The sequence below is a fragment of the Salmo salar genome, chromosome ssa01, assembly GCF_905237065.1.
Source record: "Salmo salar chromosome ssa01, Ssal_v3.1, whole genome shotgun sequence".
Taxonomy (NCBI): Eukaryota; Metazoa; Chordata; class Actinopteri; order Salmoniformes; family Salmonidae; genus Salmo; species Salmo salar.
The window spans coordinates 46,288,023-46,304,164 of NC_059442.1; the positions used below are offsets into that span (position 1 = coordinate 46,288,023).

General features: G+C 42.5%; 1 protein-coding gene across 2 annotated transcripts in view; it reads right to left on the reverse strand.

Moving 5' to 3' along the window:
* The window catches only part of adck1 (aarF domain containing kinase 1), a 177,016-nt gene that overhangs the window by 27,264 nt on the left and 133,610 nt on the right, over positions 1–16,142 (reverse strand). For both annotated transcript variants that reach the window (XM_014196121.2, XM_045718532.1), the window contains 2 exons: positions 15,279–15,428; positions 10,257–10,454 (listed from right to left, as the gene is read on the reverse strand). In XM_014196121.2, coding sequence (XP_014051596.1) covers positions 10,257–10,454; positions 15,279–15,428 — 348 coding nt within the window. The remainder of the gene's footprint in view (positions 1–10,256; positions 10,455–15,278; positions 15,429–16,142) is intronic.

The window sequence follows — 16,142 nt, forward strand, 5'->3', positions numbered from 1 at the left end:
GGGAAACCCACTGAATTTGTCTCGGAGCTGATACAGGCATTGCTGGGGAGTGTACACTTCAAAACGGCCATCCTGATCGACTGCGCACACAAATCAGGCAACGAAGCCGGCCAAGGGCGCTTCCAAGACCATTCATTGCACCGCTGCACTATCCCCAGACCAGGGATCTCATCCTCAAGCTGGCTAGTCAAAAGTTCCCCCTTAACTACAACGGAGCCAGGGTGTCTTTCCAATCGAGCTTTAAGCACCAGCTGTCAGAGCAGCTCACAGATCACTGCACCTGTACATAGCTCATCTGTAATTAGCCCATCCAATCTACCTCATCCCCATACTGTATTTATTTATTTATTTATTTATCTTGCTCCTTTGCACCCCGGTATATCTTCTTGCACATTCATCTTCTGCACATTCTACCATTCCAGTGTTTAATTGCTATATTGTAATTACTCTGCCACCATGGCCTATTTATTGCCTTACCTCCCTTATCCTACCTCATTTGCACATGCTGTATATAGATTTTTCTACTGTATTATTGATTGTATGTTTGTTTATTCCATGTGTAACTCTGTGTTGTTGTATGTGTCGAACTGCTTTGCTTTATCTTGGCCGGGTCGCAGTTGCAAATGACAACTTGTCAATTAGCCTACCTGGTTAAATAAAGGTGAAATAAATAAATACAAATTCTAGCCAGATCTTACTTTGGAGGTGAGGAACCAACGGAAAGAGTATGATTGGACAAGGAGTACATAACATTTTACATTTACATTTTAGTCATTTAGCAGACGCTCTTATCCAGAGCGACTTACAGTAGTGAATGCATACATTTCATATTTTTTTTTACATACTGAGTTACGCAAGAAACGCAGGGTGGCCAACATCTGATTTGGATTCCTCTTCTCAGCCCGGTTTAAGGTGACAGTCGAGGGATCAACACGTACGTTTGACAACCCAAAAGAGGCCAATCTGTTCTTGTCAAGCAAGCTCCCTTGCTGAGGATACAGAACGACAGTGTCAACCAGCTAAATACAGGCCAGGAATGTGTTTGAATTTCCTGCCTATGTCTTTTCGATTAGAAGATCAGACATTGGGACTTATATGATGGGTGAGATGTTATGGCTTATATAGCATTGTTTAGCGCCACTCACCCCTTAACGTGAGTGTTATTTAATATTAGTTTATATGCGGAGCATCTATAGATGATGAGTTAGGGTGTCTAGACATACAGCTTGAACTAAGGTTTGTGTGTTGGTCAACGAGTGCTTCGTTTGGGGAGGTCACTCAGTAATGGGACGGAAGGGGGGATGGGGTCTGTGTTTTATGTTCACATTTAATAGAGGTGGCATGACAAGCTCCCGCATGGTGGGACGTTTTTCTTTTGGGTTTTGTATGCCAGCAACAACTTGCTCTAAAATAAGAAATGCCACATAGTGACCAAGCACAGAGTAGATCTGGTGGAATAAAGATAGTCAGCTGGAACTGTAATGGCTTAGGGCATGTCAAGGAACGAGCTAAGGTTTTTTCTCATCTTAAATCACTGGGCGCTGACATAGTGCTTCTTCAAGAAAATCATATTAAAACGCTCGGCTCAGGCCAAGCTACGAGTTGGCTGGATCGGTCAGATATACCAGTCTCATTTTGATGCAAAAGTGAGAGCGGTAGCAATCCTGATAAGGAAAAACATTCATTTTGTTTACTCATCCTCGATTTCAGATCCTAATGGTCGGTATATTATTGCGGTCAATTTATATGGACCCAACTTCGACGATCCATTATTTTTTCAAAGGGTATTTAAGGCCATACCAAATATCTCGGATACAAGTTGGAGGCGACATTAACTGTACGTTAGATCCTCTTTTAGATAAACAGCTATCAAGGTCACTTCAACAATCAAATGCCAGTGTCTGTCTAAATACATTGTTGACAAACCTTAACATTGTCGTTATTTGGAGACGGACGCACCCAACAGATAGGGATTATTCTTTCTTTCCGTCAGTTCATAAATCATATTCCAGAATTGACAATTTTTTGTTGGACTCCAAACTAATTTCAGCAGCTGCGTCAGTTACCCATCACCCTATTCTAATTACGGACCACCATCCTCTGTCCATTGTGTTGAAACTTGACAATATATGTCTACAGGTCGGCGACCGTGGCGCTTAGACGCATACTTGTTGAAAGATGAGACTTTTTGTCAGTATTTGAAGGAGCAGATTGCCTTTTTCCTCTGCGCTAACTCCACCACCCTTTGGGAATCACTTAAAAGCTGTGATTAGAGGTTACATTATTTCTTATACATCAGAGAGGAAAAAACGCGTCAATACTAGGCTGAGAGAAATTGAAAGAGAGTTAGGTGAACAGGAGAACGTTTTTAGGACGAATTCCTCGAATACAGTACTTGAGAAGATCAAAGTTGAAATATGAATACAATACCATCCTTTCGAAACGGATGGGCTCTTTACTTGCTAGAACGTAACAAAGTTATTTTGAACTGGGTGACAAACCACATAAATTATTAGCAAGACAGCTAAGGCATGTACAGGCATCTAGAGCTATTCACAAAATAAAAGACAAGAAGGGTAAAATAGTAACAGATCCGCGGGATATTAATAAATGCTTTGCACGGTTTTATTCAGGGATATATCAATCAAAATGCGATGCTACTGATCCACAAACTATGGAACACTTTCTCACTGAATGTGAACTTCCTAAACTAGACAGGGAGGCAGCTGCTGCACTCGATCCTGGGATAACTTTACAGGAAATGAACACAGCGATGGCACAATTTCAAAACAGCAAGGCCCCTGGGCCCGATGGATATGTATTAGAATTCTATAAGAAGTACTGCGCCAGTCTAGCTCCACTTATGTTGCGAATGTTTAAACATTCCAAAGAAAATGCCAAACTCCCGCAAACACTGTATCTGAGTCTACAATAGCACTGATCTTGAAAAAAGATAGAGATTTAATACATATGTCGTCTTATCACCCAGTGTCATTACTCCCCATAGAAAATAAGGTGTTGACAAAGATATTGGCAAACCGATTAAAAAAATATATGTCTGACATCCTACACACTGACCAGACAGGTTTTATCCCGGGCCGACATATATACTACAATTTGAGACGCCTTTTCAACGTAATATATCATGATCATAAAGTTGAGGCAGTGGTAATTGCTCTTGACGCAGAGAAGGCGTTTGATCAGATTGAGTGGAAGTATATGATGTCGGTTTTGGATCATTTCAGGTTTGGAAAGTCATTCCGCCTGTTCAAGGGCTGCCGACAGGGGTGCCCTATTTCGCCTGCTCTCTTCGCTATAGCCATGGAACCCCTTGCTACTCTCATTCGTGCATGTGCCGATATAGCTCCGGTTAAAATAAAAAAGACATGCAGCACAAAATTTCCCTATATGCAGACAATGTTATTTAGTTTTTATCCAAGGTTAAAACTTCTATTCCCCCTTACTTAACTTGAAAAATATATTCGGCTCCTTCTCTGGCAACAAGATGAACTGGCAACAAAGCAAATTGATGCCAGTAGCACGGCCTGTGGATATGCCATTTCTGCAATCTACCACATTTAGAACAGTGATGGACAAGTTCACAAGCCTTAGCATTGTAATGACAAGAGAACTTGATCAGCTATTGAAAGCGAATTGGAACATGATCATTTATCAGCTTAAACAAAATATAGATTTTTGGAAAACTCTGCCTATCTCCTTGGTTGGTCTTATAAACGCTAAAATGGTTGTCCTACCCAGGTTTCTTTACCTATTCCAATGTCTACCCAATTTCATACCACAAAGCTATTTTAAGAAACTGGATTCAATAGTAATTCAATTTTTATGGGATAACAAGGCAGCCAGAATTTCAAATAAGCATTTATGCAAGTACAAGATAGAGGGGGGCTTTGGCCTTCCTCACTTTAAACTGTATTATTGGGCTGCTAATCTGAACAGTGTGTCTTTCTGGAGGGAAAGTTTACCTGGGATGCGACAGAATAATATGCCTTCATGGCTTTTGATTGAGCAGGCCTCCTGTCAACATTCCTCACTCCCTGCACTTGTTAATAGTCCAGCATATGTGAAAAAAGCCACTTATGACTCTAATCCAGTCATTTGTCATACTCTTAGGATCTGGAAACAGATTAGGTATTTTCTTAACATACCCACTGTATACATTGAATGCCCGATTTGCCTGAATCATGCTTTCCACCCTGCATTGGATGATAGGGTGTTTTCACAGTGGAGGGAGAAGGGGCTCACAACAATTGGTAACTTATACATGGATGGTTAGTTGGCTTCATTTCAACAATTACAGGGTAAATTTACCATGCCAGCAACACATTTTTTCAGATACCCCCAAATCAGGAATTTCTTAAGGACACATATCCACAGCGTGGCATTAAGCCAAATAATCCTACATTAGAGAGCCTGATCCTTGTCAAACCCCATTCAAAAGGGTCGGTCTCTAGACTGTATGATGTGCTACAGGCCCACGGAGGTATCCACAGACACTATTTAAAAGGGCTTGGGAACAAGAACTTGGTTCAGAAATCTCAGATGAGGACTGGGTAGAAGCTCTCAGGAATATAAACCACAGTTCAGTGAATGCCAGACACAACCTTGTTCAGTTTAAGGTGATACACAGCTTACATTACTCAAAACTGAAACTGCATAAAATATTCCCCGGACACCTCACCACTGTGTGAGAGGTGCAAGCAGGATGAGGGGACGATGACCCACTTATTTTGGACATGTCCTAAGTTACATGCTTACTGGGCTCTCATTTTTGATAACTTATCTAAAGCCTTCGATAGTGTTATAGCCCCAGACCCATTGATCGCTCTGTTTGGTACAGTTGATGGGAATAACCAGGAAGGGAAGGCTGTCTCTCTTTGCATTCTATTAGCCAAAAGGCTCATATTGCAATTTTGGAATTTGGGAGACTGTACCTACCTTTGAAATGTGGTTATGGGATTTAGGGAATGTAATACATATGGAAAAGATTCAATACAATAGCTCCAATAGAAGTCCAATGTTTTACAAAATATGGCAGCCGATACTGGATAAATGGTCTAGTCCTGCTTCATAACTGGTTTGATCATCTGCTGCTACTCTGTGCTGTACTCCACTCAGTATTTATATTGGGCTGAACTACACTGCTTGTAATGACTATATGCTGTCTTCTTATACATGTACCACCTAATAGGATTTAGTTTTATTTTGTGTATGTGTGAGTTAAGTTTTGTCCTTTAAATTGGCCATCCCATTCAACAGTACAATGAATGTCAATGTTTGTGTCGCTGTCTTTAAAAAATATATGTTTTTATTGGAAAACAATAAACATATTATTTAAAAAAAGTATGATATTTTAATGGACAAAAATTGCTTTACTTTCCAAAACAAGGACATTTCTAAGTGATCCCAAACTTTTGAACGGTAGTGTGTGTGTGTGTGTGTGTGTGTGTATATTAACGGTATTGAAAATCTACCGTCTGTATTTTGAAATACCCCGGTATACGGTATAAACATATATCGCCCAAGCCTAAAAGCATTTGCATAGGAACTCACTTTTACAGATGAGGAAAGACAGCCAATCAGACAGAGTTGGGTACATAGAGCCAGGGCCATAGGGAGAGATGGAACAGAGAAAAATACCACAAGAGAGAGTCTGCCCATTTTTTCTCTCTCTTTTTTTTCTCCCTCTTTCATTTATCCATCCTCAATCTCCACTCCTCTCCTACCTCTCCTACTATCGATCCTGCCTTTCTCTCTGCCCCTTTCTTTCTCTCCCTCCCTTCCTCTGATGAAAGCTCGCTCTCCATCAGTCTCTCCCTGCCTCTGTAATTATGCGTCCCACTCAGCCCTGGTAGAAAAGCCACAGCAATGAACCCAGGCTTATTATTGAGACACACACACATTTAGTGGCTATAACAGAGCTCTTATCTGTTCTCTCTCAGATAGGAAGGCTCAATTGAAGTACTGAATAACTACTATGTCCTAACGTTCAACATGTTGAGCTTTCAGATGGGATCTGATGTTAAATGCACAACAACACTCCAGCTAGGTGCGCTGATCTCTCTCTTCCCTCAACCTTCCCTTCCCCTCCTCTTCTCTCCTCATCATCATTACTCTCCTCTCCCCAAATTCTCTATTCTTACCTCCTCTCCCCTTCCCTTTCCTTTCCGATCTCACTCCTCCCTTGGGTAGCCTAGTGGTTAGAGCGTTGGGCCAGTAACCGAAAGGTTGCTAGAACGAATCCCCGCGCTGGCAAGGTAAAAATCTGTCGTCCTGCCCCTGAACAAGGCAGTTAACCCACTGTTCCTAGGCCGTCATTGTAAATAAGAATTTGTTCTTAACTGACTTGCCTACTTAAATAAAGTTTAAATATTATTAATGTTTTATTCTCTCCTCTCTCCAGAGTGTACAGTGCGCTACACCAGGGGGTTTCAAAGTGGGTCAGCGGAGGTACTGCAGGGTGTCCGCAGCCAGATCTCAAAATATTATATATATGCAAAGCTGTCATCAAGGCCAAGGGTGGCTACTTTGAAGAATCTAAAATATTAAATATATTTTGATTTGTTTAACAATTTTTTGGTTACTACATGATTCCATGTGTTATTTCATAATGTTGATGTCTTCACTATTATTCTACAATGTAGAAAATAGTAAAAATAAAGAAAGACCCTTGAATGAGTAGGTGTGTGCAAACTTTTGATTGGTACTGTATATTACATTTCATAAGTGTATGAATATTACTAACATATTAACCACATGTTGGCCAAGAGATCTGTGGAATAAGTTTAGAGGGTGTAATATAAGACAATGTAATATTATTAATCTACAATTTATGTTCTTAAACCTGGGCAACATGGGCCTGGGAGGCTCACATGGATATTTGTATCCACAGTAACGTTTCTCCAACAATCGTCCATTTTACAACTCAATACTTCTTCTTATGCACTGTAATGTAAGCTTTAAAACTGTAAAGTTCTCTCTGCCTCATGGCAAAATGTGTAGAATACCAGGATATTAGCTTTAAAGCTGCAAGAGACCCGACAAGAAGTTGCCCCAATCCCTCCCGCTAATTAGGCAACTTTTGCAAATTTTTTGATGTCTGAGTGAGGGAAGTGCTGTAAATTAAGAGGACTTGATGTATTTTGAAAGATGAGCCGTTGAGGGTTATAATAAATACAGCTTTGATGTCATACAAGCAAGCCAAACTCCTGTGAGTCCAAACGTGTCATATTTCCATATCATAAAACTCATGTCAACGTTTTGGATCACCATGTTTGATGTAGAGTTACAAGATGACATGGCGTCATACCCTGGGTTGTTCTGAACAGAATGAGCCAACGGTTGTCTATTGTGGAGCACGCACGACTCTTTTCTATGCACGCCAAAATTATGATCGGTTTCTCTGAATTGCCCTATGAAAGCCTAACACTAAGATTGTATTTTATAAGTTTGCTAGTCATGTCAACAATCTTTAAAAAGACACCAACATATACCAACTTTCCCCATGCCTCTCTGTCAACACACAAGGACAAGCAGATTCATTTGCTAATGTAAAAGGCTTTTCAGTAAAATTACAGAACATTGTTGGTTAAATATTTTGCTGATACTGTATTGAAAAGCTAAACAAAGTTGATGCTAAAACCAACTGTGACCCAAAGCTAACAACACATTTAAGAGAGTGTCTAATTGAAAGACAACAGGCACATTGCAGATTGATGTGAACAGCATGAATTCATCAGTATGGTAATGAGAGCATCAGACAGACAGGACAGAGAGACAGACGGGATAGAGAGGTGAGAGATAGAGTGACCTCTAACTGTATTTGAAACTACACTCTAGTCAACTGCCACTCAAACTCCTCCTAACCACACACATCAGTACTGATCTTTAACACTGACAACGCAGACAGTGGTAGTGTTCCGGCTCCATTTCGAATGTAGACAACTTAACCAGAGGCGGTTTGGCCATCTGACAATTCTGGCAAATGCCAGATGGGCTGGACAATTGTTTTGTTGGGTGGGCTTGTCGAAATTTGCACACACAAAATGTTATTTTTTTAACATAAAAATAAAACATTGAAAAAGGTGACGTGGCAGGAGGCACATGGGCCTGTACAGATTTTTTTCTTTTTTTGGACTATTTCTTTATTATACTAATCGATAATGAGCCTTTGGCTGATCAGTGGGCAACGGCAGGCCCTCCCTACCAAGATGGGCCGGCCCGGTATTCTGAGCTCACACAAAAACGTGGCATCAGCACAGACACCTGCTCCGACACTGTCATCAGTTAGACAGCCAAGGTCATGGATCGTAAAAAACGGAAAGGGTGCCTATAAAGGTAGAGAGCACATTCTACATTGTCACCTCACTCAAAACGTCCTATTTTTTGGGTGGCTAAAACCATGATTTAGTATAACAGTAAAGTGCATTATCCTCATTATTCCTGTAATGAAAGTGTCTGCCCTGCGCCCTTGCTGGGGCCTGCTGCTGTGATGAGCGAGCCACTCTCCTCTCCCCCCCATCCTATCGAGAGAAAAATTGTCTGATCGTATAACATTTCAAAATGCAATTGAGGGAAAAACAAAGCTTTGGAAGCTTCACCCCTTTATTCCTGTCGAAGAGAGGAGGGTCTCAGCTTTCTGCAAGTTACATTTTTTTCTCAACACTCAATATTTAGCTCAATAGCAACTATTTTACAACCAGCATATTTCATATAGCTTTGAGATATGAAATGCCATTGCGAGGTCTATAGGTCTCACGGGTAGTAGCCTACAACTGCAACTTTTTTTTTAGGTCATTACATTCACTGTTGGATGAATACATGGACACTAGAAGTGAGCACTATACTTAGAGTTAGCGATCTAGTTAATGTGCTTTAAGTTTTCGCTTCCTCAGCTGTTGAACCCCAAATTAATTAGCCTATGATATTAGTTAGTGCACATAAAGATGTACGTAATTCATCTCTTTTCAAATAAAAACGCTGGAGTCCTATTTTGACAGTAAAATACAGCAACTATATAGTCTAATTGACAACCCAAAATTCATGACAATCACTGGATTAGGTTGCACATCAAAATATCTTGAGTCGTGTATTCCTGCTTGGACGTGTTAAGTAAAACAACTTAATTCTTGAATACCTCAGTGGTGTATTTTATTCTATTTCGTAATAAAGCACTATGAATCACTTAATAAGATTATTATTTGGTGTCCCCATACGTAAAAGTTAGTGGCACCAGTGACAACAGGGGAACATGTTAGTCTGGAGCCCTGTAATAGTAATTAACACAAGGTGTTGATTCAAGGGAAATATCTGAGTTGAGTTGGCGGCACACGCAGTAATGTGTCAAAGGCTTGTTTTGAAACTGTAAAAAGTAATGCCGCTTTCAGACAGTAGGCCCTGTAATGTGCATACTGAAAAACCACCATCAAATGTTCTCTTCCTCCCCTCTCCCTCCCTCCTTTCTCTCCCACTCCCACTCCCTCTATAACTCCATCTCTCCCTCCCTTTTACAGGGCCTATTATCGTGTGGCTCCAATGCAATGTTCTTATCGCCTCTTTCTTATGCTAATGAGCCGGCGGCTCCCTTTCTGCCCGTGTCAGAGCTGTATGTTGCCAACCTGACTTTATAATTACACTTAATTACACCAGAGCAGACTACTGACAAACATCCCCTTGTAGTCTGACTGGAAGAGGGGATGGAGGGTGTGTGTGTGAGAGAGCGAGCGAGCGAGCGAGTCAAAACAGAACACAATGTGGTGTCATAAATGTGCTCTCCTTGGAGGTTGCGATTGTACATGTTGGGTATCTGCCGGGCTAAGAGCTTCTAGTTTGTTGTGTTCTGATAAACAGTATTATAGCAAATAGCTTTGCTATCATAATTATTATGCATGTACTATTCTGGCAGTACATACTAGTGTGTTACCCGTCCCTGTGTTGCATAACAACAATCCCAATCACTCCACAGATGGCACTCTACCACCCATAGACACACTCCTGCTTGGTCCTGGTCCCACACACATGCATGCATGAACGCACACAGAGACACATACACCATTTAAAAAAAATGTGTTTACCTCTGTGTGTATGGTGTGAACTGTGTGTGTACCTCAGAGTGTGACGAGTGTGTATGTCAGCATGTGCGTGTGTACAGAGCTTCGGAGTGTGTGTGTGTCTACACTACCTCGTGTGTGTGTGTGTGTGTGTGTGTTGCGCGCACACACACGAGTGAGAATGGGTACCTCAGAGTGTGTGACGGGGGTGTTGCCGATGCCTGCATTGACAGAGGTCCAGGAGCGTGCAGTGAGGACACAGGCGAAGAGAGGGTAGAGGTCCCCCGCACCCAGGCGTCGGCTGTACCTCTCGATCCCATTCAGGTCCCCCTTAATCAGGGACTGCCACAGACGACAGTAGTTTAGCCGGAAGTCTGGCAGCAGGATCTGGAGGGAAAAGAAAGTACAGGGCCTTAAAAATACACCAGTAGTCCAGTTCTCACTGAGAGTATCTAAAATAGTGAGACTTAAAATTCAACTCTAAAAACAGAACCTGTGAAATGAAAAGTATTCATGACTGAGTGTGTGTCTGTGTGCGCACGAGCAAGCGAGGGAAAGATAAGACACAATCATTCTGATGCATTAAGGCGGCTATTACTCTATTCGTGTGTGTGTGTGTGTGTGTGTGTGTGTGTGTGTGTGTGTGTGTGTGTATGTATGTATGTATGTTGTGTATATATAAGTGATAATGTGTGAGTATGTGTGTGTACGTGCATGTGTTTACAAGCGCACGACAAGAGCGTCCTGATGCATTAACCAAGCTCTCCTCTCCGCTGTATTTAGAGTAAAAAGCTCAGCCAATCCCCATCAAAGGAACACTTGCTCATTAGCATACCAATGAAGTACAGCAGCACTTTATGAGACTACCACATGATTAACACACACACACACACACACACACACACACACACACACACACACACACACACACACACACACACACAATTAACATGAAGGCAGCGTGTAACATGGAAAAATTGCCCCCAATAGAAATAACACAAGCGGAGAATTAACATTCTGTCCAAAGCCAGGCTCAGATCTCAACTCATTACTGCTAAATTGGTTCCATTATGGTCAAAGGAAGGAAGAGAGGAGGAGAGTGGGTTCTCTCTCTCTCTTTCTATTTCACTCTCTCGCTCTCTTTCTTGTTCATCCTTTCATAAGCCAGCATCAGAGGAGCATATTCATCACCAAATGATCTTCATGATTGCACTTACAACCACTAGATCTACCATCCAGGGCTGACAGAGGCACAGGGATTTGTATGCATGGCGCACCTGTGTGTGTGTGTGTGTGTGTGTGTGTGAGACTGTCAAACATGCTGCTGGATTTGTCTGATGGTAAAGCACATCTTTGCAGTTTATTGAAAAGCTTTTAGTCTGCTCTAGCGTGAATGTATGTCAGTGCCGGTCGGTGCCGTTTAAGATGAGGGAGGATGTTTTTTGTATTTTTTATGAGCATGGTCTTATTTCTATTACAGCATATTGGATGACTGTCATTCATATTCCATTCATCCAGCTCAATGTCGAAAGGTTTAGGCTACTTACTACATGATACTCAAATTTTCCCCATAACCATCATGAAGTTGCTACAACCTTGCGTACAAATGAAAATGTACAACATAGATGCACAGGTCGATAGAAAAATGTGCGTAATCAAGATGTGAGACAGTGACACATTCAATGCCACCTTGCACACTCTTGCCAGCACCTAGCTGATCTAATGTGTAATCTTTAGTCCAACAGTTGCAAACGAGAGTTTCTATTGGACAAATTCAGGTACGTTCATCCCCGTTTGCTTCCGTTTAAGAAACGTTTTTCAACAGAATCAGCGGAATGAATACACGCCTATCCCGAAAACACAATTCACTCATAGCAGCCACATAAAAACTGTAATATCTTATGTTTCACCGAGTTGTGGCTGAATAACGACACGGATAATATAGAGCTGGCGGGATTTTCCATGCACCGGCAGGACAGAGAAGCTATGTCTGGTAAGACAAGGGATGGGGTGTGTGTCTATTTGTCAATAACTAATATTAAAGAAGTCTCGAGGTATTGCTCGCCAGAGGTAGAGTTCCTTATGATAAGCTGCAGACCACACTATCTACCAAGAGAGTTCTCATCTATATTATTCGTAGCAGTCAATTTACCACCACAAACCGATGCTGGCAAACAGACCGCACTCAATCAACTGCATAAGGCCATAAGCAAACAAGAAAATGCTCATCCAGAAGCGGCGCTCCTAGTGGCCGGGGACTTTAATGCAGGCAAACTTAAATCCGTTTTACCTCATTTCACCCGGGCATGTTACATGTGCAACCAGAGGAAAAAAAACTCTAAACCACCTTTACTCCACACACAGAGATGCACACAAAGCTCTCCCCTGCCCTCCATTTGGCAAATCTGACCATAATTCTATCCTCCTGGTTCTTGCTTACAAGCAAAACATAAGGTCAATAACACAATAGAAGAATCTGTATACAGTAAGTGCAAATGAAGCAAGGAGGTAAGGAATTGAGGAGAATACCACCTCAGTCATCGGCTTCATCAATAAGTGCATCGACGATGTCGTCCCCAGTGACAGTACGTACATATCCCAACCAGAAGCCATGGATTACAGGCAACATCCGAAGTCGAGCTAAAGGCTAGAGCTGCCGCTTTCAAGGAGCAGGACACTAATCCGGACGCTGATAAGAAATCCCGCTATGCCCTCAGACGAACCATCAAACATGCAAAGCGTCAATACAGGATTAAGATTAAATCCTACTACACCAGATCTGATGCTCATCGGATGTGACAGGGCTTGAAAACTATTACGGAGTAGAAAGGGAAACCCAGACACGGAGCTGCCCAGTGACGCGAGCCTACCAGATGAGCTAAATGCCTTTTATGCTCGCTTCGAGGCAAGAAACACTGAAGCATGCATGTAAGCACTAGCTGTTCTAGAAGACTGTGTGATAACGCGCTCGGTAACCGATGTGAGCAAGATCTTCACAAAGCCGTGGGGCCAGACGGATTACCAGCACGTGTACTCAAAGCATGCGCGGACCAACTGGCATGTGTCTTCACTGACATTTTCAACCTCTCCCTAACGGAGTCTGTAATACCAACATTTTGCAAGCAGACCACCATAGTCCCGGTGCCCAAGGAAGCGAAGGTAACCTGCCTAAATGATTACTGCCCCGTAGGCCGGTCATGGCTCGCATCAACAGCATCCTCCCAGATACCCTAGACCCATTCCAATTTGCATACCACCCCAACAGATCCACAGGTGACGCAATCTCAATTGCACTCCACACTGCCCTTTCCCACCTGGACAAAAGGATGAGTGAGAATGCTGATCATTGACCACAGCTCAGCGTTCAACACCATAGTGCCCACGAAGCTCATCACTAAGCTAAGGACCCTGGGACTAAACACCTCCCTCTGCAACTGGATCCTAAACATCCTGACGGGCCGCCCCCAGGTGGTAAGGGTAGGTAACAACACATCTGTTGGGGTGTGTAATTAGTCCCCTCCTGTACTCCCTGTTCACCCACAACTGCGTGGCCAAACACGACTCCAACGTCATCATTAAGTTTGCTGCCGACACAACAGTGTAGGCCTGAATGAGACAGCCTATAGGGAGGTCAGAGACCTGGCAGTGTGGTGCCAGGACATCAACCTCTCCCTCAATGGGAGCAAGACAAAGGAGCTGATTGTGGACCTCAGGAAAAGGTGGGCCCAACAGGCCCCCATTCTCATCGACGGCGCTGTAGTGGAGCGGGTCGAGAGTTTCAAGTTCCTTGGTGTCTACATCACCAACGTACTATCATGGTCCAAACAAACCAAGACAGTCGTTAAGAGGGCACGACAACACCTTTTCCCCCTCAGGAGACTGAAATGGCAAGCGGTACCGGAGCGCCAAGTCTAGGACCAAAAGGCTCCTTAATAGCTTCTACCCCAAGCCATAAGACTTCTGAACAATTAATCAAATGGCAACCGGACTATTTACATTGACAACCCCCCCCCACCATTTGTTTTGTACACTGCTGCTACTCGCTGTTTATTATCTATGCATAGTCACTTCACCATACCTACATGTAAAAATTAATTAGACTACCATGTATCCCCGCACATTGACTCGGTACCGGTACCCCCTCTATATAGCCTCGTTATTGTCATTTTATTGTGTTACTTTTTTATTATATTTAACTTTAGTTTATTTGGTAAATATTTTCTTAACTCCTTGAACTGCACTGTTGGTTAAGGGCTTGTAAGTATGCATTTCACATGTTGTATTCGGCGTATGTGACAAAGATTGATTTGTTAGCCATAGCCAGTTAGCTAACATAATATCCCTCCCTGTTTAAGTAGGCTAAACTAGCTAGCTCCATTCGTTCTCCTCCATTTTTGAAGAACTTAATTTGTTAAACTGTGCAACTATTGTCTTTCTTGCTCTTTGAGTCAACTACTCACCACATTTTATGCACTGCTGTGCTAGACAGCTGTAGCTTATTCTTTCAGTACTAGATTAATTCTCTGATCCTTTGATTGGGTGGACAACATGTCAGTTCATCCTGCAAGAGCTCTGACTGGTTGGAGGACGTCCTCCAGAAGTTGTCATAATTACAGTGTACGTCTAAGGAAGGGGGTGAGAACAATGAGCCTCCTAGGTTTTATATTGAAGTCAATGTACCCAGAGGAGGACGGAAAATATCTGTCCTCTGGCTACACCAAGAGTACTGTTGAGACTACTGTACACCTTCATTGTAAAACAGTGTGTTTTGATTAATGATTTGGTGACGTGAATATATTTAGTATAGTTTTATCTAAGAAGGATAACTTTTATGTTTCACTACTTTCATTTTTATGAAATTCATTGAGGATGGTCCTCCCCTTCCTCCTCTGAGGAGCCTCCACTGGTCAGTGTGTGTGAGCACGTTCATGACTGTGCTACTCTCTGTTTGCGTGTGTATATCTATACTGATGACCCAGGGTGTCGGGTAAAAATTAGGTGTAATGTGTGATTAATGCCGTTTTTCCAGGTTCCTCCATCGGCCTGGCTAGAACCTCAAATGCCTTATCTGATAGAGGGCCTGGTCCTGTTACAAAATATACACCCGAACACACACACACACACACACACACACACACACACACACACACACACACACACACACACACACACACACACACACACACACACACGCACCCCCCCTCATCTTACCTGATACAGGCCGTGGTCCAGTAAGACAATCTCAGTCTTCTTGGTGTTGGGACACCTCCTCACCAACACATTGCCTGGGTGGGGGTCACAGTGGACGAAGCCATGCACAAATATCATCTCACTGTACATCTTCCCCAAGTTCTGAGAAATCTGGAGAGAGGGAGGGAGAGATAAGTGTGGTGCAAGAGATGGTGTGTTTGTGTGTGCGCTTCCATTCTACAATACAGTATAGCTAACCTAAATCATCAGCATGATCTAAAATACACACACACACACACACACACACAATCTGTACATGTATGCTGGGCTGGTATAAATTGGGCATTTCACTTTATTTCTATTCAGTATCTTAACAGTTCTATAGTATACAAGGAGATAACAGAATATACAAAGTCAGACAGGTTTATAAATCCTACACAATCATTCCATTCGTTTTCGGTTCAGTTGTGATATGGATCTACACACAGCAATGCAATCTTGAAAAAGCAGGGAAGACACAGCAGCCTGCAGCAATGTCACTTTTACAATGAAGCTGCACAGTTTGTCCTACAACCAAATACATAGCCAAAAATGCACCCACACACAGGTGTCTGTTTGAGACAATCAGTCCAGGGGGCTGCGTGTGTGTGTGTGTGCGTGCGCGCATGTTGCGGAGATGAATCACAGCATGTTGAGTCACTGCGTCGTGATGTGTGTGTGACAGTCTCACAGAGGAGAAGCAGGGCACAGTGTGTCAATCGAAAACCACCAGACAAAACATTCAACAAGAAAAGAAACAATCACTTCCATCTCTGACTCACTGTGTAGTTACGTTGTCAAGAGCTTTATTATTGGAGAGAAGGCGGATGAGAGGGTGTGTTTGTG